At 53.2% G+C, this 22,648-nt stretch overlaps 2 protein-coding genes across 5 annotated transcripts in view; one reads left to right on the forward strand and one right to left on the reverse strand.

Moving 5' to 3' along the window:
- Positions 1-5,047, reverse strand: part of PTGES2 (prostaglandin E synthase 2) — a 6,024-nt gene extending 977 nt beyond the window's left edge. Inside the window, exons 1-6 of the mRNA XM_077768295.1 lie at positions 4,109-5,047; positions 2,687-2,884; positions 1,918-1,976; positions 1,374-1,523; positions 911-1,111; positions 419-536 (exon numbers count right to left, since the gene is read on the reverse strand). Coding sequence (XP_077624421.1) covers positions 419-536; positions 911-1,111; positions 1,374-1,523; positions 1,918-1,976; positions 2,687-2,884; positions 4,109-4,378 — 996 coding nt within the window. The 5' untranslated portion in view covers positions 4,379-5,047. The remainder of the gene's footprint in view (positions 1-418; positions 537-910; positions 1,112-1,373; positions 1,524-1,917; positions 1,977-2,686; positions 2,885-4,108) is intronic.
- A 3,806-nt stretch (positions 5,048-8,853) lies between these two features.
- LOC144234925 (neutrophil gelatinase-associated lipocalin-like) overlaps positions 8,854-22,648 on the forward strand; it is a 51,138-nt gene continuing 37,343 nt past the window's right edge. The window contains exons 1-8 of one of the 4 annotated variants that reach the window (XM_077768298.1): positions 8,854-8,870; positions 13,096-13,274; positions 13,785-13,921; positions 15,246-15,325; positions 15,471-15,590; positions 15,810-15,911; positions 16,602-16,632; positions 16,755-16,950. In XM_077768298.1, the coding sequence (XP_077624424.1) occupies positions 13,137-13,274; positions 13,785-13,921; positions 15,246-15,325; positions 15,471-15,590; positions 15,810-15,911; positions 16,602-16,621 (597 nt within the window). In that variant the 5' untranslated portion in view covers positions 8,854-8,870; positions 13,096-13,136 and the 3' untranslated portion in view covers positions 16,622-16,632; positions 16,755-16,950. Of the gene's footprint in view, positions 8,871-13,095; positions 13,275-13,784; positions 13,922-15,245; positions 15,326-15,470; positions 15,591-15,809; positions 16,458-16,601; positions 16,633-16,754; positions 16,951-22,648 lie in introns of those variants that run through there. The other 3 variants (XM_077768299.1, XM_077768300.1, XM_077768297.1) reach the window with 3 other exon arrangements.

Raw genomic sequence — 22,648 nt, forward strand, 5'->3', positions numbered from 1 at the left:
CCCCCCCCCAGCTCCAAGACCCAGGCCTGGCCATCGATATATTCCACCTTGGCTTGAAGGACTGACTGCTTCAAGGCTTGGCACTGAAACCAGACCAACGAGACACCGCCCCCGGACTTTTGCTGGGTGCAAGCCTGGAGCACTGGACTCAGGCCTGCCTCAAGCTAGAGCCAACTCCAAAGGGTTGAGATGAAACAGGAGAGGCTGAGACCTAATATCGTCTGGGGCCCTTGATCAAGCTGGGCCTGAAGCCAACCCCTCCTCTGAACCTGTCAGTTACGTAAATCAAGACAGTTCCTCGCAGGGGGCCTCCGGAGCGGGAGAGCTGTTGAGCTGTACGTACTGCCTCCATCTGGGCTTTCCCTGCCCAGGCAGGCCCCTCGGGTCTGGGCGCCCCCCTCGCCACCACCACACTCACCAGATCAGCCAGATTCGGCTGCTGGCCCCCCATGAAGGGCCGGTCTTTGCCCACGGCTGTCACCCACTTGTTGGCAGCCTCGTAGAGGTCCTCACGCACGTCATCCTGAAGGTGGTGCCTGGGTGGGGAAGGCGGAAGTCCAGCAGGGGAATTCTAACCCTCCACCCAGGCTGGGAAAGCAGCAAGGCTGGGGGCCAGGGCTGCTCCCCTGGGGGGCATCACCCCTGCAAAAATCAGTTATCACCTGCCCCCAACAGGGAGGCTGTGGCCAAAGGAGGAAAGAGACCCGACCACAGAGAAGGAAACAGAAGAAGGCTTAAGGCAGGCACCCGGCTCTGGACGCTGAGGCCTGTTTTGCTTCCCCTGGGGTGGTGGGAGGCAACTGGAAGTTCTGAGTTCAAGTCCTGACCTGGTTTACACCAGGGACTGACAGAGAGCAGGCCGCGAGTACGTGCGCTCGCACACACACACACACACACACCCCATCCTCACCTGCTCTTGAGTCTCTTGCTGATGAGGTACATGGCAGCTGCACCCATGTACTTGGCCACGGCACCCTCCACTGCCCCGAACTTGCCCTCCCTGACAATGTAGTCGAAGGAGGCCAGGGCCTCGGCAGGCGTGCGGTACACGTTGGGGGAGATCAGGTGCACCAGCCAGTCGTCTGCCCACTGCCGCCACTTCATCTCCTCCCTGTGGACAGAGTGGGGACAGTGGGGCAGGCCAGGTGAGCTTCCTAAGCCGGGGCCTGCGAGGTGCGGGAGCAGGCACGCGGTCTAGACCACGCAGTGTATGGAGGGGAGGCTGAGGCTCAGCCCCGGCCCCGGCCCTGGCCCTCCTGGTGTGCAGTCCCGTCCCGTCCCCCCTGCCCCTGCTTACGATGTCTCGCTCAGCCCGTGCCTCTGGGAAGAGCCCGCCCTTGCCACCTCCTGGGACCCGCCCCGGCCTCACTTACGTCCTTGCCTCCTTCCCACCATACATTCGCTGGGCCTCCTTCTCATCCAGCATGAGCCAATACTTGTTGCAGAATTCGGTCACCTCCTTGCCCTGGTCGTTCATGGCCTTCATGGGTGGATAGTAGGTGATGATGTCTTCCAGGGGTTGCCTTTGGGAGATGACACCCAGAGCCTCATCCCAAGTAGTCTTTCCTCCCGGAGGTGGTGTGGGGGGGCTGAGCCGTCACGTCCTCAGGGTAAATATCTACCCCAGCCGGACCCAGCTCGGGGTGGGGGGGGCCAGGACCAACCCACGAAAGCCTTCCACCCACAGGAAGTCCTGCAGCAAGAGGCACTTGGGGCAAACACCCGCAGCACTTCCCTGAGGGAGGGAGACGCGCAGAGGAAAGCAAGGGGGTGTCTCCGAGTAAAAAGCCCGAGGCTCATTCTGGAAATCCAGGCAGCAGCCGCACCCTGCGCCCCTGCAGGAACCCAGGTGAGGCCCCCCTGGAGATGCAAGGGATGAAATGAGACCCCAGACTGGGCCTCTGCGGGGCTCCTTACCCCGACACCAGGTAGGTCTTGAGAGCACTGATGATGACAGAGGAGTCGTTCAGTTGTTGCTGGAGAACGAGAGGCCGGTTTAAATGAGGGCATGGGGAGGGGCTGCCTGGCCACCAGCAGGGTCACCAGGATTCTCCTAAAACAAACACCCGGGCATTCGAAGACACTGGTCTGGTGGAACCTTGGCATTGTCCATCCACCCCTGAAGGTCCATCCCCCAAATCGATGCCCAGTGAGCTTTACCCTCCTCCCCACAGGACCCAGTCCCCACCCTCAGGGAGGCCCATCCTGGGTAAGAGAGACCCAATTGTGGCCAAAGGGAAAGGGGGGGGGTGGGGAGAACCTAAGGTCTTGGACCCCCCCCACTCACCTGCCTGGCCTCCCAGACAATGGGCGGGGGGGCAGGGTGGACTCTGGAAGCTACATTCTAGAAGCCAAGCACTGTACCAGCCATTCCCTACCACCCAAGAGTGTGGTCCTCCGTTGATTAATGAAGAAGCAAGCCCAGAGAGACTAAGTGACCGGCCCCAAGTCACACAACCAGTGAGGGACAGAGCCCCACCCTGAGCCCAGACCACCCTGCGTTCAGAGCTCACTGTTGAGTTCTGTGATGCTCCATCTCCTTTGGGCCCAGCTGGTTCATAATCCATAATCCTCAGCAAGGCCCAAAGACCCCATACTTGCCCAGAGCCACACAGCAGGGCCTGACTCGGGGCACTCCAGGAAAACCCAGGACATTGGGTTGGGGGGTTTGCTCCCTGAGGCTCACCAAGCTCTCTCCTTCCTGGGCCAGCAGGATGGGCACCTTCCTGTAAGAGGAGAACTTGATCTCGGCCTTGCGCACGGGGTTCACTTCCACCACCTTGTAGGGCAGGGCGTGGAAGTCGAGGAAGGCGCGGACCTTGCTGCAGAAGGGACACGTTTTGTACTGGTACAGGGTCAGCTGCAGGCGGCTGGACAGGGACAGCTGGGTGGAGAGCAGAGGGAGGGGAGCTTCTGAGGCCTGGTGCCCAGGCCCCACCCCCAAGCAAACTTTTCCCAAGGGATCCTTCTAGGATGACTCCCGGAGAACATCAGGAGGAATGGGGGCACAGGAGGCAGAGAGAAAGAAAGGGAGGCACAGGGAGGAGGGGTGCGGTGGGCAGTCCAGCCTCAAGCATCCATCCAGCGCCCTCTGCAGGTGAGTAGAATGAATCTTCCGGGCCCTGTTCAACATTAGACAGACACCTCTCCCCTCCCTCCTCTCCCAAGGGGACATCGGGCATCCCCAGGGGACATGTGTCACCGGAGATGCAGAGCAATTGTTTCAACTTGGGAGTGCCTACCCCCCACTTCCTCAACCCAAGGGACCTCTGGGTGAGGAGGCGGAGCCCTGCATTTGCCAGAGTGGGGTCTAGCTCAGATCTCCAAGTGGGGAGGCTTGTAGCTGGGCCTCAGCCTTGATCTGCAGGTTCAGCGGGTAAGCCCCAGGTGAGCTTTTGCTGCTGCATATTCAGGCCTGAAAGCCGCAGCTGCAGTCCACCTTCTGCACCGCACCGTTCAGATGGGAAACTGCAGCCGGCCAATGCAGGTGGGCAGAGAGACAGAGAACTCCACTCCCCTCTACCATCCTGTTCCCCTGGGTCCAGAGAAGGGGCATCTGCGGGTGGATGGTGGGTGCCACAGCAGAGAAAGGCTGTGTTAGTAATGTGTACAGAGCACTGCGAGGGCAGCTGGCCCACCACTCGACTAGGGGACACCTCCCTGTCCCTCTCTGTTGGGGGAGGGGAGGCTTGGAATCTAAGGGTCATCGGTTCCCTAAAAACACTAACACTAATCAGTACACAAACTTAGGATCTGAAGGCAGTGGAAGGGTTTAGGGAAAGTTTATTACTTTCCAAATGACAAAAATGTATGGAAAGTAATAAACTCTGAAAGCTTTCTTTCCCTTTCTTGTGATCTCCAAAGCTTTCTGTTAAAGTCTCAAAACATGTTAGAAAACGACTTTAGGGCAAAGACATCAATTCTAGTTAGCAGGCATTAGGAGCGACTCCATTTCACAGATGAAGACGCTATGGGCTCAGAGACTTAAACCCAAGTCACTCGTCCAAGGTCACGAACGGAGGGGGCGATACCTGACCCCACCAGAAGTCCCGAAGTTCGTTGCTGACCCCAGCATCCCTGCCCGCGGCTCGGTCCGGTCCGGGCTTACCTGTGCTGAAGAGCGCTCGGCTCGGAGGTCCTGGGCGCGCAGGTGCCACCGCGCGGTGTGGTACAGCCCCAGGACGCCCCCCAAGGCCAGCGCCGCCGCCCCCAGCAGCCGCGGGTTCCCCTTGCGGGTGGTAGCGGCGGGGCCCGGGCCTCCTGCAGCTCCTGCGAAGCCGGCCCGGCTCTGCGCGGGGAGTGCCGACTGGGGGCGACCGCCCAGCCTCCAGACCACCGCGTGCCGGACCGGCCACAGCGCCCGCGCAACCTGGGCCATGTTCTTTCCGCCGGCGCCGCGGGCGGGCGCGCGAAACGAAGACCGCCGGGTCTCAGGCTCCCCTTAAAGGGGCAGGTCTCCGTCGCGGGAGGGTTGCTAGGGGTGACAGTGACGCTGTGCTGGGAAGGACAGCTCTAGTGGGAACGGGCTTGGGTCCCGGGCGCCCAGTTTCCACGCACCCGCTGAAACACACCCTGGGATGTCTGGGAGTCGCTAAAGGCCCGACTTCTGAACTCGAGCTATAACGTGTCGGTGGTGAGCCCGGGCCGAATGCAGGAACTCGCCGTGTGGCCTTTGGGTCCCAGGGTCGTCCGGAATGTGTGTTTATTAACTTCTACCTCATGCACCGAATCGAAAGGCATTGAACCCTTCAGAGTGTCAGAAAAAGGGTCACAGCATTGGGTCCAGGAGGGCCGCGGAAACAGCCGGACCAGACCTGGCGCCCCCAACTCTGGCTCTTTCTGCCCTCCCGCGCTGCTGCACCGTTTCTTCTGCGTCCCGAACCATAAATTCTTCCACACACGTAAGGGGCCTGGGAAACCACGTGTCTCAGATTTCTCCCTAGCGGAGGCGCCGGCTCCCTGACCCTTAGGTCTCCAGCGGCAGGATGGGCTGAGTGGAGGCTGTCGCTGCCCCTCTGCGGGGCCTGCTCGCCGTAGCTGAAGGTTCAGCCCCCACCACCTAGGCTTCTCGGCGGGCAGTCCCGGAAGGCCGGACGGCAGCTGGGGGAGGAGCGTAGCTCGGAGAAGCGGCTGAGATCCGAAGGCGGGTCAGGTTGTGGGCGNTCGCGGCGCCGGAGCCCGCAATGTCGGGCCCCAACGGGGACCTGGGCATGCGCGGGGAAGCGGGCGCGGAACGCAAGGACGACGGCTTCGGGGAAGCGGTTGACTCCGGGTACTGCCGAGGCGACCATCTCTTTCTCGAGGCTGCCTCCTGGGAAGGGGCATCGGGGCCGCGCCGGGGGCTTGGAAGGGACCGCAGAGCCCTCCCAGCCCTGATTCATGATATGGCACAGAGTGCATTCGTTTTTCAGATTTCTGAGAGAAGAAGAAAATTCTCACAGCTGACCGATGTTTTAATAGTAGAAGACGTATTTAAAACGAATGATTGGCCTTTCCCTTCTTTTCCTTCTCCTTTTTTCTTTCATTTCTTTGCCTCTTGTTCCGCCTTTTAAATGAGGTGGGATTGTAACAGGAGGAGGTCATCCCAGATCATCTGGGGCCCTGCCTGTCATCACGGGTGTGCTCGTAAGCGAGGCGAGTGCGATTACACACACACTGGAGAAGGTGATGTGAAGACAGGCAGAGGTTGGGGCGGGGGGCCACGGCCAGCGAATGCCAGCAGCCGCCAGAAACTGGAAGAGGTGAGGAACCCTCGCCTGGACCATCTGAAGGGAGTGCGGCCTTGCCCACACCTTGATTTTGGCACAGTGAACTTCTTTTTCTTCTTTTACGTTTTATTTATTTATTTTGAGAGGGAGAGGGAATCCCAAGCAGACTGCACCATCAGCACGGAGCCCAGTGTAGGGCTTGAACTGATGAACTGTGAGCTCATGACCTGAGCCGAAATCAAGAGCCCAGCTTAACCGACTGAGCCACCCAGGCGGCCCTGCACAGTGAACTGATTTTCGATTCTGGCCTTTGGAATGTGTTAATTTAACCCAAGAAGTTCGTGGTGATTTCTTGCAGTAGTTTGATGATTTGGGAAATAATCAGCCTATCCAGAAGATGCTGAAAGTTGGAAAGTCACTGTTTGGAGAGGTGCTTTGGAGAGAAGGTCAAGGGTATGGCTGAGCAGGAGACCAGAGCATGTGGGGGAAGAGGTGGCCCAAGACAGGGGTCTCCAGGGGGATTGGGGGAAAGGTGGCCCAGGACAGGGAGATCCAGAGGTGTGAGGAGGTGACTCTCTCAGTCCCTAACAGAATACCACAGACTAGGTGGACAGAAGTTTATTTCTTTTTTTCTTTTCCTTCTTTCTTTCTTTCTTTCTTTTTTTTTTTTTACAAATAGTTTATTGTCAAATTAGTTTCCACATAAAGAAGTTTATTTCTCAAGGGTAGCATAGGGAATATAGTCCATGATCTTGCCTGGCAGCAGATGGTAGCTGCACTTGAGGCCATAGCATAATTTATAGAAATATTGAATCACTGTGTTGTACATGTGAAACTAAGGTAACATTGTGTGTCAGCTGTACTCAAATAAAATTTCTTTAAATACATTTATTTATTTTTGAGAGCGAGAAAGCGTGAGTGAGCAAGGGGCAGAGAGAATCTCAGGAGGTGCAGAGGGAGAAAGAGGGAGAGAGTGTGGAGGGCGGAGCCCAGAGCAGGGCACGAACTCACCTGATGCAGGGCTCGAACTCACTCATGAACTATGAGATCATGACCTGAGCTGAAGTTGGATGCTTAGCCAACTGAGCCACCCAGGTGCCCCTCAAATAAAAAAATTTTTGAAAGTTATTTCTCACAGTTCTGGAGGCTGGGAAGTCCAAGGTCAAGGCACTGGCAGATTCAGTGTCTGGTGAGGGCTGATTCCTGGTTCATAGATGGCTGCTTTCTCGCTGTCTGCACATGGCAGAAGAGGCAAAGAAGCTCTTTGGGGTCTCTCATAAGGGCACTAATCCCCCTCACAAGGGCTCCGCCCCTATTATCTAATCACCTCCCAAAGCCTCCCCGCCCCCCCATACTACACTGAAGATTAGGTTCCAACATACAAGTGGTTATGACCTAAGCGTTCAGTCCCGTAAATGGGAACCAAGGGGTATGAGCAGAGAATGAGGAGCCATGGAAAACCCCAGTCAGTCCTGGCCAAGCAATTGGGGGTCACTTGCAGCTGCGCTGACCTGGGGGGAGGCCAGTGCCCACCCAAAACCTGAAGGACTCTGGGCCCAGAGGGAGGCACCCAGACCTGTACTCTCTAGCCTCTGCAGAGGATTCAGTGTATGTTCTCTCTAGCCTCTGCAGAGGATTCAGTGTATGTTCTCGGCGTTTCCTCCACCCCTGCACCAGCCTCCTGGCCCTTCACCCCACTCTCTGCTGATCCCAAGTCACCCCTTCTCCCTATAAAGCTGGATGCGCTCTGCCTTTGGGTCTGACCTTGTTCTCACTGCCTGTCACAGCCTTGCTCATGACCCCCTTCCCAGAGGGAGTGACACAGCTGATAAAATAAGCACTGGGGATGAGGAGAATCCACCATGAACCCAACCTTCCTCAACCAGGGATGAATGGGGAGGGGCAGAAGGGCTGCCGCTCTGCCCCCAGAGCACCCAGGAGGACCTTCGACAGGAGCCTGAGCGCCTCCCAGACTTTTGCTGTCTTCTCACCCTTCTGGAATTCATTCCCCTTCCCCCTGGCTTCAAGGTACAAAGGAGAACCAGCCTTTTGGGAGAGCCAGATTCATACTCTCACACAAGCCCCCTTTGATGGTGTCCAGTAGAGGCCCAGCCGAGGGGGGCAGGGAGCATGGGGGTGACCCAGGAGTGGCCAAGGTGGAGATCCCCTTTCCAGGACTGGAGCCTGCACAGGAAGGGTGGAGAGCTGGGAGGAGCAGAGGTCTCAATAGCCCCAGGACCCTGCCAGCAGAGGTAGGTACCTCCCGTCCAGGTCCACGGGAGCCCAGTGTCGACTCACCACCTGCTAGAAGCCTGATGCCCGCTGCAGACCCTGCCCAGGACAGTGGCCTCTACTCCCCACTGTGGTCTTCATGGGCCCTCTAGCCTGCAAGGGAGCTCAGGTCCGGGAGTGAAAGGCTGAGGTACCCAGCTAGGAGGCATAGTTGGGCCAGGTACCTAAGGGCCAGGCTGACAAGGCAGTCCTGGGCCCAGATCCTGTATGGCGGGCCTGCTGCCCCCTGCCCTGTGGGCCCAAAGGACCTTTGCAGAGGGAGGAACCCAGCGGGTGTATTGTGGGAGATGTAGGGAGGGACTGCCTTTCAGAGCCTTTCCATAGGCACAGTCCCCGAGGGGTGGAAGGCGCAGGAGCCAGGATATCCCGGAGGCCCCCTGGGGAGCCCTACCATGACAAGTGAGGCACTGCAGTTGGAAAACTGCCCCTGGAAACTAGAAACTCAAGCCAGGGCTCTGGAGGAGCGGGCCTTCCCCCTCCAGGGTGTTTGGGCCTGCGGGGGCCACGGTGGGCGCATCTGTGGACACCAAGAGCTGCTGCCGTGACTGGCCCCCCGGGGGCATCTCGTTTGGAGGCTCCTCCCATGTATGGTCCTGGGCTCTGAGAAGCCCAGTTGTCCTCTTCCCTGGGGACGTCCTGCCCAGCCGTCACGCAGGGGAGAGAGGGCTGCTTGTGTCTCTAATGTGGGCTGGGCTGGACACAGCTCACAGGCTTCTAGAAAGCAGTCTGGGGGATTAGACGGGATTCCTGAGACGCAGTGCCTGCCAGAGAGAATTTTGCTGCTCCCCTGGGTGATTAGACAAGAGGTGGGGCCTGGGTACCTCTATGAGAGGACAAGCCCCTGCAGTCCGTTGGAGCCTCTCCTCTTGGGTATGTGGCGTGGGGAGAACCACCTTCTGGAGACAGGGGGGGAGGTCTGGAGCACTGGAGTTCTCCTGGCTTCTTGCCACAGAGCAGCATAGGTGTGGATGCCTTTTAAGTTTCTGCTATTCCTGTAGAGACCCAGAGTTTGGGTTAGAAGGCCCAGCCCTGGCTTTCCCTGGGGGGGGGCTTGGCCCTAAGACTTCCATGTGGCTTGTTATAGGTTCACACGGGTGAATGGTGTGGCCTTCAGGGTCCTATCTACCCTGGAGCCCTTGGAGTTGGCCTGAGTCCAAGCAGAAGGTCCATACCATGGTCCTTGCTCATCCCTCTGGGTGCCGAGTCTCAACTGACATGAGGCGGGTGTGCATATTGAGCTGACCCTCTCCCTATAGCCCTGTTGGACTCTGAGGAGGGGGGGAAGACCTCTACCTTTATCCCCAGCCCAGCCCGCAGAACTCTTCCCTTCCTACGGCCAAAGGCAATGGGCACACCCAGCTGGTCCCCTCCCTCCAGCTCCAACCAGCCCAGTACCCCCATCTTGTTGGCTGGGATTGGCCACAGCTTGGCTTGACCTCTGCCCCAGCCATGGCCATGACTCCTTGGGCCCCCACAAAGTATGGCTGGGACACTGCACACCCTTGAGCCTCAAATCCATGGACAGGCCTTGCCTCCTTCACTTTTCTCCCCTCCCTCGGCTCCTGGGCTGAGCCAGCAGAGGAGGGAGGAGGCAGCTAGGTGAGGAAGGGGGAATGAGATGGCTCTCACCAGGTGTCAGCCGAGGCCAAGACCACACAGAGATGAGAACAGAGAGACAAGGCCAGTGCGCCTGAGATAAGCCTGGAGTCAGCACAGAAAGAATGGGTTTGGTCAGAAACTCCAAGATGGACTCATGCAGACACCCCGTGTGTGTGTGTGCAAGGCCTCCATTAAACAACAAAAATTCAACTGAGTAATTTAAAACATCAAATTTATTTTCTTGAATGATTCATGAATCATTGCTCCTCTAGCAAACAGAGAGGAGCTTTGTTGAGCTGCAGAAAAGGAAAAGTTTTTAAAGGTAGAGAAGGAACAGAGAAAAGGAAATTATTATCAAAGAATCCATTGTTTTAGGCAAGGTTACCCACCTAACGGAAACAGAAAGGGTCTATCAGTAAGTTTCAACGAGCTGACCAGAAAATTCCAATCCAATCAGTTAAAGGTCACATGGTGGGGGCAGGGGACTGAAACTGCAGTGAGATTAGGCACTAGGTCTTAGCTCGAAGATGTGGGCCCTTAACATAAGTGAATCCATTTTGGGCCTGTGGTTTTCTTTTTAACACCTCACAGAATCCATGGGGCAGCTCTCTCTCTCTCTCTCTCTCACTTTTAAATCCAAGTTAGTTCACATATAGTGTAATAATACAGGAATAGAATTTAGTGATTTATCACTTACATATAATACCCAGTGCTCATCCCAACAAGTACCCTCCTTAATGTCCAACACCCCGCCCAAAACCCTCACTTTGTTCTCTCTATTTAAGAGTCTCTTATGGTTCATTTGCAGCTCTCTTTACAGAGGGGCAAACCAGCAATGGGTGGCCAGCTCCTAGAGGAGTCAGGTTTCAAACAGGGGCCCATGAGCTGGGCCTTGTCCCTTCCTGCACCTGACCCTGGTTTTCTCAGGCTGCAGACCAGGCCCTAAGCCCTCCCCAATTCATACCCTGGTGAGCAGAGGTATGAATTAATACCAAAGGAGCATTGGACATTCTACCTCATCACATTTCAAGTCGAGAATATTCTGTCCAGTGACTCCTTGGTGATCCAGAGCACTGCCTCTCTCCTAGTTAGGTGCCTGGATGGCACAGTTGTTTAATCATCTGACTCTTAGTTTTGGCTCAGGTCGCGATCTCATGGTCATGAGATGGAGCTGCATGTCGGGCTCTGCACTGACAGTGTTGAACCTGCTTGGAATTCTCTCTCTCTCTCTCTCTGTCTCTCCCCAGCTTGTGCTCTCTCTATCTCTCTCAAAATTAATAACTTAAAAAAAAAATTCTCTGGAGCTCTAGCCATCAGTCTCCCTCACATCTAGTAGTCATGCAAACTCAGGTACTTTTAAGGTCAAAGAGGAGCAGGGGTGGAGTTCCCGGAGCTGTGAGTGGGGATGAGAGGGGTGGGGGGTGGCCACTGGTACCTTCAAGGGCACTTGGGCTTTGATGGCAACATCATACCCCAAGGCTTTGTCCATCCTCACTTCCTGCCCTTTCATCACCCTGACAGGCCTGAGGGGGCAGGGATCCTATGGGCCTTTGTGGCATCAGGGAGGTGAAAGGCATCCCCTACCCACCACCTCAGGACCCCCAGAATCCCTTCCGTCAGGGCCCACCACCCAAAGCCGAGGCTAGGGGAGCTGTTTCCCCTGTAGCAGGTGGAAGAGCCACTGAGGTCCCCGGGAGTCTCATCTGTGAGCCGTCAGGTCAGCCTCAGGTTAGACATTTCATCAGCTCCAGCCCAGCCCTCATGGTGACAACTAGGAGACACTGCCTGGGGGCTGGGACCCATCGCTGCCTCCCATGGACAGCCAAGCTCCCATGAGGAAGTTGCTTCCCTCCAGGACAAAGCTGGGATCACCCACTGCAGGAACACTTCTGGGGGCCAAGGCATAGGCCCCTGTGCTCCAGGGTGGTATCAAGTGATCTCTTAAGGATGAGTACTTTGCACTCACTGTGACCCAAAGTACCCAGTGTCCAGAATGGCAGGGTAGAGAGCCCCCCTTGGATCCCTGCNATCGATCCCCACCGGGATGTAACTGGGACTGTAGCCTCAGATCTCTGCTATGTCCAGCTGTCTCATTGGTGGCTGGTATTCCTGGCTTGGGGTTCCCGTCCACTAGGCCCATGATCCTTTAGAGGCCAGCTGAGGTCTGGTTCCACCCAGCCAATGGGGCATGGAGGAGGGGAGGGGCTGACTCAAGGTGGGAATGATGAGGCTTTAGAATGGTAGGGGTTAGAACATGATGGCCAAGAAAGAATTCTTGAGACATCCTTGGTGCACAGAAGGTGATTTTATTAAAGCACAGGGACAGGACCCTAGGGCAGAAAGAGCTGCGCAAGGGCTGTGAAGAGTGACTGATTATATACCCTGGGGTTGGAGAGATAAAGTCATGAGGAAGTTTCTAAAGGGATTTTCATATGCTCAAGAGACAAGAGGAAATCCCTGGAGAAGTGTGATACTCCATATTTGCCTCAAGAATTTGTAAACGGGCTGCAGGTCATAAAGAAATTGATCTGCAATTTCCTTCTTGCCTTTGTTCCCCACATCACTATGGGAGGGGCTGGTGATGACGCGAGGGCTCCAGAAAACTGAGTATAGGTTTCTGGAAATTGGGAGATTGATAAGATTCTCTTTTTCTCCTAGTTTACTAGGACATGGGTAAACTGATGGAGAGTCATGTCCTGCAGGACTGTGATCTGTATCAGTTAGCCATTTGATGTCTTCGCTTTCCTTTGTTCTAGGGCAGCCAGGAGGGCCTGAGCAATGTCAAACAGATCCTGCCTGGGGGAGGGGCAAGCTAGCGTGTGCTTGCCTTATGCTCCCTCATCAGTAACATTCCCAGTAGACCTTTGGTGGTGGGGGGAAGGAAAGGGTGTCTCACCCTGGGCCAAGGCCTGGTGCGGGTCCCTGGGAGGCCCAGGCTCTGGGCTCTATGAGCAGCACAGGGTACACTCTGTCCTTCCTTCCTTGCCAGGAATGTCCTCTTTCAACTGCCTCCCCTTCCCTGTCGCTTTGGAGAACCACAAAGCAGCATGGGCCCTGTTGGTGTGAGGCATTCTCTGCTTTCATCAGGTGCAGGGAGGGGGGCCTCACCACACTTACCCCACCCTGAACTTGAACCCCAGCAGAGAGGCACCTGGAGGTCAGACATGACAGTTGGTCCAGATCTGAGACCCCTGACCACACACAGTGCTAACCGGGGGGAAGAGACTGTGGAGGGAGTCACTGACCCTGCCAGAGATGTGGAGATATGGGGAACACCTCACCACACCCCCGACCTGCCTGCCCCTCTCCCCCTTGCATAATCCTGATGTGGGGTAAAGGCAGAGAGCTTGCCAAAAGTTTCAGCATGAGTTGCTGGCAACTGCCTCGCCCTTCCTGGATTTGGCAAAGGATAAGTCGCTCCACCCTGGGGTGAGCCATTGCCCAGGAGGACCATAAAAAAGTCCCCAGAAAACTCCTCACTCACTTCCTCTTTCAGCTGATATCCAGAGCAGTGCCTGCTTCCTCCGCCCTGAATTCATGGCCCAGTGTCTTCTGTGGCTGGGCCTTGCCCTGTGGGGGGCCCTGCACACCCAGGCCCAGGACTCCACCCCAAACCTGATCCCAGCCCCACCTCTGCTAAGGGTCCCTCTGCAGCCTGACTTCCAGGATGACCAGGTAAGGAGCCGGGAGTGACAGCTGCAGGGAGGCCCTGGGATGAGTGTGAACAGAGGGGAGGATGGGCTCAGGCTTTAGCTCAGTCTGCCCTCGGGTCCCCTGATGAAAGGCACACCCCAAGCCCCCATCCACACCCAACCCTGATGACAAGAAGGTCAACTGAGCAGAACTTCCCTGGTCCACATTCTCTTCCATAATCCCTGCAGTACATGCAATGTGGGAACATCTTCAGGCCCTCTACATGGTGAGGAAACTGAGGCTCAGGGACGCCAGCTGGCCACTTGCCAAGGGTCACTCTGTTCCTGACACACCCAGGGCTCCAACCTGTCCTAATGGGACCAGCTCCCGCTGGCTTCATCAGCACAGCCTGTGTGGCCAGTCTGGGTTCTAGCAGCCCCATTAGAGGGGCTTCTTGTTCAGGGCCAGGCTGCCTAGAGGTGCCTGCAGGCATGGAGCGGGAGGGTCCCCGAGGCTGCTCCTGGCTCTGCCTGTCATCAGCTCCCACTATAGTTCCAGGGAAAATGGTACGTCTTAGGAGTGGCAGGGAACGCATTTAACAGAGAAACACACAGCCAGCTGAAGATGTATGCCACCACCTACAAGCTGAATGAAGACGGCAGCTACAATGTCACCTCTACCCTGCTACGGTGAGAGCCACCACCTCCTAGGGGAGCATGGGGGGCCTAGAGGACTGCCGTGGGTGACCAAGAAGCAGACTGATGTCATAGCCAAGGGGTCACCAAAGCTGAAAGATGATCATTCATCCTACCGCTGAGTACACGAACCCTTTATTTATTCCTTCTCTCATTCACTAGATCAATATTTCTTGGTCACTTCACCACAGACACAAGACAGTACTGGGGATGGACACAGACTCTCTCCTAAATAGAGCAAGGGTGTCCTAGATGGGAGGAGGGTCACTGGATCCAGCCTGGGATCCCACCAGGGCTTTGTCAAGGGCTTCCAGGGAAGTGGTCTGTGGGCTGGGCCTTGAGGAAGCAAGTGGAAGGGCTGGCGGACTGAGTCAGAGATAGCCACTTTTTCAAGAAACAGCAAGCCATCGCACGGCTGCCCTGAGCAGGAGCTGATGAGCGGTCTGGAGTGGGGAGTGGCCACAGTGGCAGGGGCCTCAGGTACTGGTGAGGAGCGGGTCTGGCTGCAGCAGGGACAGGAATGATGGTGTGCAGCCCAGAAGGCTGATCAGTCATAGGTGGGAGATGACCAGAGCTGGGGCGGATTAGGACCTAGAGAGAGGAGCCAAGGATTTCCCAGCTCCTCTGGGTTTCTGTCTCTAGCACTTGGGGATGGGGCTAGAGCATTTGTGATGGAGAGAGCAGAAGAAGGGCAGGTGTGGGAAAATCGGCTCTGGGTTCCCAGGGGATCGAGTGGGATGCAGGCGAGAGGTCAGGATTGGCATAGCAGCTAAGGGAGTCTTTGGCCTCCAGCAGACTGGACCCTGGGTGGTGATTCCCTCGGAAGAGGTTACAGCAGGAAGCCTCAAGATAAGAATTGGGGACAGGGACACCGGGGTGGCTTGGTAGGGTAAGCCTCTGGCTTTGGCTCAGGTCATGATCTCATGGGTCTTGAGTTTGAGCCCGGTAGGGGTCTGTGCTGACAGCTCAGAGCCTGGAGCCTGCTTTGCATTCTGTGTCTCTCTCTCTCTTCCCCTCCCCCACTTAAAAATTAATGAACATTTAAAATATTTTTTAAAAAAGAATAGGAGACAAATGCCTCAGGTGAAAGTGACAGTATGGAAGGAAGGCCACCAAGGGGAAACAGCCCCATGGAAGGACAGCAGATGCTGGGGGGAGAGTCTGAGCAGGTCAGGTGCCTCAGGGCAGAGTAGGCAGGGACAGAGAGGGATGGGCTCAGTGGGGAAGAGCCAGGCCCATCTGAGGGGTGGGGGGCGTATCTCCTTCTGTGGCACAGTGGGCTGTCACCCTTTTACCCACCCATCTCTTGCTTCCACAGGAACCAGCGCTGTGACCACTGGATCAGAACATTTGTCCCAAGTTTCCAGCCAGGACAATTCAACCTGGGCAACATTAAGCGTGAGTCCCGCGTGGGGTGGGTCCCCCGGGGGCACGGACCTCCCTGCTGCTCCACACAGACACCATCCTGTGGTGCCAGGGGAGGAAGCAATAGCTCCCTCTGCCAGGCCCACAGAGGGCTGATCCCTCCCCATCCACCATGCAGGTTACCCTGGAATACAGAGCTACACGGCACGAGTGGTGACCACAGACTACAACAAAGTTGCCATGGTGTTCTTCAAGAAAGTTTACAAAAACCAGGAGTTCTTCAAGATCACCCTCTATGGTGAGTCTTAAGCCCTCTGGGACCCAGCTCTTGGCCACGCTGGGGGAGAAGAGGCCCATCGCACCCAGCCCCCAAGGTCCCTTCACCCTGGGCCCCTGGAGGCAGGAGAGTGGTCTTTCCACAGAACCCCTCAGGAGGGAGAGGTCTAAAGCATGGTTCATACGTTCCACAATATACATGGAGCTTTCGCCAGCCACTCACCAGCCATCTTGGCCACAGGGAGGACCAAGGAGCTGAGTCCTGAGCTGAAGGAGAACTTCATCGGCTTCGCCAAATCCCTGGGCCTCACCGATGAGCACATCGTCTTCCCCGTCCCCAATGGTAACCACCAGCTGGGGAGACAAGGCCGATGGGGACTGTCCAGGCCTGATGTTGCCTCACTAGGGAAGGGGGGAGAGGAGGGACGCTGGCCCCGGCTGGGGTCAGTGGAGCCCCAGGAGCCACTTTGGGTTCAGGAAGACCCTGCCACAGCCAGGGTTCTGGGCCCCAAGTGTTCCTCTTTCACGATAGCTCAGGCCTGCCCATGTGAGCACTGCACACCTGGGGCCACGTTTCCTCAGTCTCCTTGCCTGGCCACCTCCCCCTCCATCCAGGCCTGTTTCTCCTGGGCCCCCTCCCCCTTTGCCCTGGGCCTGGCTCACCACTGACTTGGGAGTCGCCCTTGTCCTCAGGCAGCCTGGCCTGGGCAGGTGCCTCCCCAAGGCTGAGGGGCTGTCAGGGCTCAGCAGGTAAACAGGAAGGAGGCTTGGTGCCCAAAATGGAGCATGGCTGGGCCTCACCTGCCTCCTTTGGAGAATGGGTGTCACCCAGGTCTGCTTGTCCTCAGGCCTGTCCCCCAGTCCCCTGCCCCTCATCCAGCCCTCTGTTGTACCATGTCTGAAGGGAACCCCAGAGCTTCTGTGGCTGAGCCGGCCTGGGGTCCAGGGCAGCCCAGGGGCAATTCAGGGGCCCTGGAGGTCAGGGGTCCCGCAGACACACTCCTGCCCATGATGACCACTCTGTCTCCCACAGATCAGTGCATCGATGAGTGAGTGAGCATGAGGTAAGTATGGCTGGAGCGGGGGCTGATGGGAGCCAGGGTGCAGCCGGGCGGGGGTCCCGGGTCTGCCTTTGTCCCACCTGCCCAGCACTGCGGCTCTCTCTATTCCCCCGACTCCCTCTCAGGTGCCCACTGGCTTTCTCCTCCCCATCCTGCTATGCCAACCTCTCCCCAGGGAACCAGCCAGCTGTCCCCACCAGCCTGGACACCACTGAGAGAGCCTGGAGACCCTTCTCATTGCACAGCCGACCAGCTCCTCCCCATGCTGCCCTGCTCACGGAACCCCGCCTAGCTTGCTAAATAAACACATGTCCCCCAGTCCCCAGTCTCTGATCTCTGGGCCTTCAGAGAGGGAAAAGAGCAAAGGGCAGGCTCCTATAGCATCACTTGCAGGAAACGTGGTCCCCAGAAAAAGATGGAAGCCACAGAAGCAGAGTCCAGCTCTCACTAAACACCTCTAGCTCCCAACTCCAGGCCCAGGCCCAGACCAGCAGCAGCCACCACTTCCCCTTGCCTCCTAGCACACTGATGGGACACTTCTCACACCCATGTTCAGCCACCCGCAGCAGGTCCTTTGGCAGCAGCCCAGCCAGAGCCAGGCAGCTGTAGAGGGTTGGGGGGCCAAGGTGCTCTCACCACCACTTAAGTGATGAAGTTTTGGGGTAATGGGGGGGGGCTCTGGGCCAAGGGCCCAGAAAGAATGTGAAGACATTTTGGTGTAAAAATGTGATTTTATTAAAGCACAGGGACAGGACCCGTGGGCAGAAAGAGCTGCACTTGGGTTGTGAAAAGTGACTGGTTATATACTCCGGCGTAGGAGAAGGTAAGGTCAAGGGAAGTTTTCTAATAGATTTTCATATGCTAATGATGATTTACAGAATACTGGTGACCTAGCTATCGTCAAGCTAAGGTACTTTTCCCTCCAGCAAAGCATTAACATTTAGACAGTAGGGAGTTCCTGGAAAAATGTTCCCTGCCAGCCTCAAGTATTAGTCAATGGGCTACAGGTTATCAGGAAGCTTAAGGTTACCAGCTTGCCTTTCCTTCTTGCCTTTCTTTCTCATATTACTATGAGGGATGATGTGGGGCTCCAGGAAACTGAGTCTATAGGTGTCTGGAGATTAGGCTATTGATAAGATTGTCTTTTTCTTCTAATTTACTAAGATATTTGTAAACTGATGGAGACTCATGCCTTGCGGGACTGTGATCTCTATCAGTTAACCATACTTTTTCTTTCCTTTGTTCTTGGGCAGCTCAAGGCCTGAGGAATGTCACACACATCCCACCTGAGGTGGAAAGGGATAATGTGAGCTTGTACTTTGCCCTCAGCTTGCCTCATGCTCCTTCATCATATTCCCCCATAAACAATTCTGACCCTTACATCTTTAAGGTTGTTGAGGTGGAAGGACTCATCTTCTGTAGCTTCTCTTGCTCAGGAGGGGCGTAGAGAGGTCCCTACCCATGAGACAATACTGATCATTTGGGGAACATAGAGAAGAGTTACAGAAGGCAGAGGGAGCTGAATCCAAGGTGGACAATGAGTACGATCATCCTGGAGTAAAAAGGATCATCTGTTGGGTTGAAGTTATTGTAGTGATGGAGTCTTGTCACCAGGCAGAAAGACATGGGAGAAAATAGCAAAACATAATTAGAATAGCTAGAAAGTTAGCTCAAATGAAAAGTCCTTTGGCATCTAACCAAAATCCTCCAGTCCAAGAGTTTAGCCCATCACTAAAGTAAAGACAGGGGTTATTTATTATGCCAATTTGAGTATTCAGGACAGTTATAAATCCAGAAATATTTTTGGGGTACTCTGGAATGTATACACACACTGTTTTGTTCTTAGGAGAGTTTATGTTCCACCTTGTGCAGCACTTAAAACTTCTCATGCATCTGTTTTGTAGAAGTGTCTTATGAGTTTGAGTTATTTTAGTATTTAGTAATATGTTATTTTGAAAGTCATAAGGCCTTATCTCTGTAACAGGTGGTGTATACCCATCATATAGACTCTGTTTTGTTTAGTAAGCAAGCAGGGAATTAATAGCGGGCACTTTTAAAGAAACAAGATAAATACAAGTAAATGGTTAGAGCAGATTACAAACCAGTATCTCCCAGTGCTGCCATGAGAGTTTTTAGATGTTAGGCTTGAAGCATCCTCGGATGCTTGTGGGAACAGACAGCAGGAATCAGATTGATTTTTCTGGTTTGTAACTCAAATGTCTGTGGTGATCCTTTTGAATGGCCCATTGTAGGAAGGAACTGTTAGTAGACATTGAGAAAGGAGGATGAAAAAGAAAGGTCCAACCATCCTAAGAGAAGTTGGAGGTCTTGCACAGGTTCACAGGAATATGCAGGCACATTAGTTTCCTCACTGAATTCCTGTGAAGGGGGTCCAGGTTTTATTTTAGATACAGGAGCCCATGAAGTGTTCCTCTCTAACCATATTGCAGTGGGAGTAGATAATATGACCTAGTAGGGTCTCTTTCATTTTGGAGTTAAATCCCCTGCTGTATTAGACTTTCAATCCTTTAAATAAACCAAGAGTTTCGGGTTTATATGGGGTGGGTGTCTAGTACCTGTCAGATCAGGTTTAGCAAATATATGTTTTCCATATTCATTTAGAGACTTAGGAATTGCACATACATTTAAACAGTCCCAGCATTTACCCAAGCAATATCATCTAAGGTTTACATTATTTAACAGGGCTTTTCACTTAACATACCAAATAAAGGCTTCCTTGGTCAAAAAGACTTTCTTTACAATTTAAATCCTGGGAAGTTTGTTAAACTTTAGGAAGTTATAGAGTACATCTGAAATGGAATCAGATCATTACAAATCTTACAGCCTTAAATTATGTATTTAACCAAGATGGCAATAAGAGATTCCAAAGGCAAATATGTAGGAGTATGTAGTTCTCATCAAAACTTCACTCCTTTAACAGTGAGAAGTTTAACTAAGTGATCAAAGACCTGATAAAGACATAACCTAAAGCTGTGATTTTCCCAGGAAACAAAAGTGAAAACAATCATTTGTATATTATTATTATTATTATTAATTTTTTATCAAGAGCTGAACAATCCAAAAAACTTTGTGTTTTGAACAGAGACAAGCAGAATTTCAACCTCATACCAGTATACTTTTAAAAAGCCATTCAAAACAACCTAGTCTATCCTAACCACACATAAAATTCCTTTCCAAAGATTTCCCTTCATGAACCTTCTACAATTTTGCTTTGCATTTAAATTTTGTCCCAGGCCATTTTTCTCCAAGCCAGTTTCATTTAGGACAAAATTACTTTCTTTTGACCTGCAACAAAAAATATATTTTCATTCCTTCTCTCTTTTTTACACACTCCTACTGTTTTACATATACAGTTGCTTTCCTTACTTCCATCAGTCTTAATTATGTTTAGCAGAATTTTGACTCTTAAAAACCTTAGTCTCCAGGGTAGACTAAGTAGTAACTATTTGTATACTGTTACATCAGAATTCTTTTTTTTTTTTAATATTTTTATTTATTTCTAGGAGAGAGAGAGAGAGAGAGACAGCGTGAGCAGGGGAGGTTCAGAGAGAGAGGGAGTCACAGACTGAAACAGGCTCCAGGCTCTGAGCTGGCAGTCAGCACAGAGCCCGACGCGGGGCTCGAACCCACGAACCGCGAGATCATGACCTAAGCGAAAGTCGGACGCTTAACCGACTAAGCCACCCAGGCGCCCCTACATCAGAATTCTTTAGATGGCAAATTCATGAATCAATTAAGCACAAAGCCTGTCTTTCAATAGACCCAAAGTTTCTTATATTCTTCACAATAAGAAGTCAAAAGTGCAAACCTACATTCAGTAATCAATCCTTTAGCACTCCATTCTATTTGGAAAAGACCTAGGTATCCAACGAATTCAGTCCCATTTATCCAAGTGTCAGATTACCAAAGACTTTGAAAGCTATCTTAACAATTATCCATGAAAAGTTTGAGATACACAAAATTAACCATTATTTTAAATCATCTTTGCTACCAAATTGCAACAGAGACCTCATGAGCTTATTTGACCTTTAGAGAACTTTGGTAGAACAAAAGTTTCGTATTTAATGCTGATAACTCTATATACATGTCTATCATAGTTAAATCAGCAAACTTAATTAAGCTTAAAAACCGAATTTGTTCCACCTGCGTTTACTTAAAGGACAATCAATGTGTTCCCCATTGTCACTCTTTTACCTGGGACACCAGTGGGGGAATTTGAAGTGGGCGATCCAAAGGGGTGCTCATCACTCCTTGACATTGAGGGTGGGAGGATGGTACAGAAGCCACTTTTTATGTCGGTCACACAGAAGGTGATGCAGAACCAGGAGAATGGAGAGGGGAAGGTAGAAAAGGTGAAGTCCCAGAAGGCAGAGAAAAAGGATTCCTGGTTCTACACCTTGTCAGCTGGGAATGAGGAGACTCCATGTTTGTTTGTTTGATATCCAACAAAGTGGAAATAGGGATCTATGTCAGGCTAGAGAAGACGGGATTTTCTTGAAACAAAGGGAGTTTGGGCAGGTGCTTGGGAATATACTTTAAAGTCCACAGCTGAGGTAGACTAACCACAGTTCGCTCCTTTTTTTTTTTAATGTTTTATTTATGAGAGAGAGAGAGAGAGCATGAGCAAGGGAGGGGCAGAGTGAAAGGGACACTGAAATCAAAGCAGGCTCCTGACATGGGGCTCAAACACACAAGCTATCAGATCTTGACCTGAGTCAAAGTCGAACGCCCAATCGACTGAGCCACCCAGGCACCCTCACTGTAGGCTCCCTTTATAGCTGTTCACTCAGGAAATGAATGAGGGAGAAGATCCCAAAATTATTAGGAGACAGAACACAGAGGAGTCAGCATCTCTTTGTCATGGAAGGCCTGTGTTTCCTTCAGCAACTGAGTTTCATCAGGAGGAGGCCTGTTAGGACATCCACTATGCCAGGAGGGAATTTACTAGCCAAACACATTTGGACAAATATATTCTGCAAGAAGCCTATAGGTATGGTTCCTGATTTAGAGCTGTGAAGCCTGGACCTCAAGTACTTCTGCCTATTAATCTTGTTTCCAGAAGAAATTTAACTGCTAGTTCCTACTAAAGCCATGCAGTGGTACAGAACATCAGTCCTTTTCTAAATTTTGCAATCCAAATTGTTTCCAGTGGCTTGAAATAATATCCCAAGGGAAAGTCCTCGGGGGCTGAGGAGAATGTCCCATCCTCCGCCTAGGGAGAGAAAAGTAGAGAAGGTCATTACCACAAAAATTCCCCTAAACTCCCAGGTGGTGTCCACTGCAGAGGATATATCAGAGGGGTTCCTGAGGTGTCAAAGTGACTCGAGGCATACTTCGGACCAAATCACTGTGATCTCCAACCAGGTGCAAAGGACCTCTATGGGAGGGATGCTGGTATCTCCTCAGTGTCCCATTGCAGCCTAGGCTACAATAGGGGCCAGCAGACATATCCTGCTTGCCTTGCTGAGAAGTCTGAAGAAACTACTGTTTTTTCACCTATGGAAAACCCTGGAAAAGTTTTACAAGGGGGAATTGCCCAACCTTCTATTTAAGTAGTAGTAGAGGACAATGACTGAAAAGACGGAAACCCATTATATTCTAACACATGACATTCCAACACATACCGTCATCAGAGCCAATTTCCTAGGAGACAGACCTCAGCTGGGTTCTAATTCAATCAGGTACTGGTTTTGCCAGCAACAGGGGAGGTCCCAGAGCCCAAAGCAGCTAGACCAGGGATGTGGAGGGGATCACTTTAGACCGATGAGGAGGAAACCTCATACGGGAGTCTATGATTGTCAGCCCTGCTAGTCACTTAGGTGGCTGTCCCGTGCCCAACACAGACAACAATATATAAGGACAGGAAAAAAGAGAGGGTCAAGTTTCTGGGTATTTTTACCATTTCGGCCTGGGGACTCACTTCTAGCCAAAAGGCAGGCTTTCTTCTCACTGTAGAGTAGCCACGGGCTAGAGGATTACAGACTGAGCAATGGACAGG

This window comes from Crocuta crocuta, unplaced genomic scaffold, assembly GCF_008692635.1.
Source record: "Crocuta crocuta isolate KB4526 unplaced genomic scaffold, BGI_CrCroc_1.0 scaffold35, whole genome shotgun sequence".
Classification (NCBI taxonomy): Eukaryota; Metazoa; Chordata; class Mammalia; order Carnivora; family Hyaenidae; genus Crocuta; species Crocuta crocuta.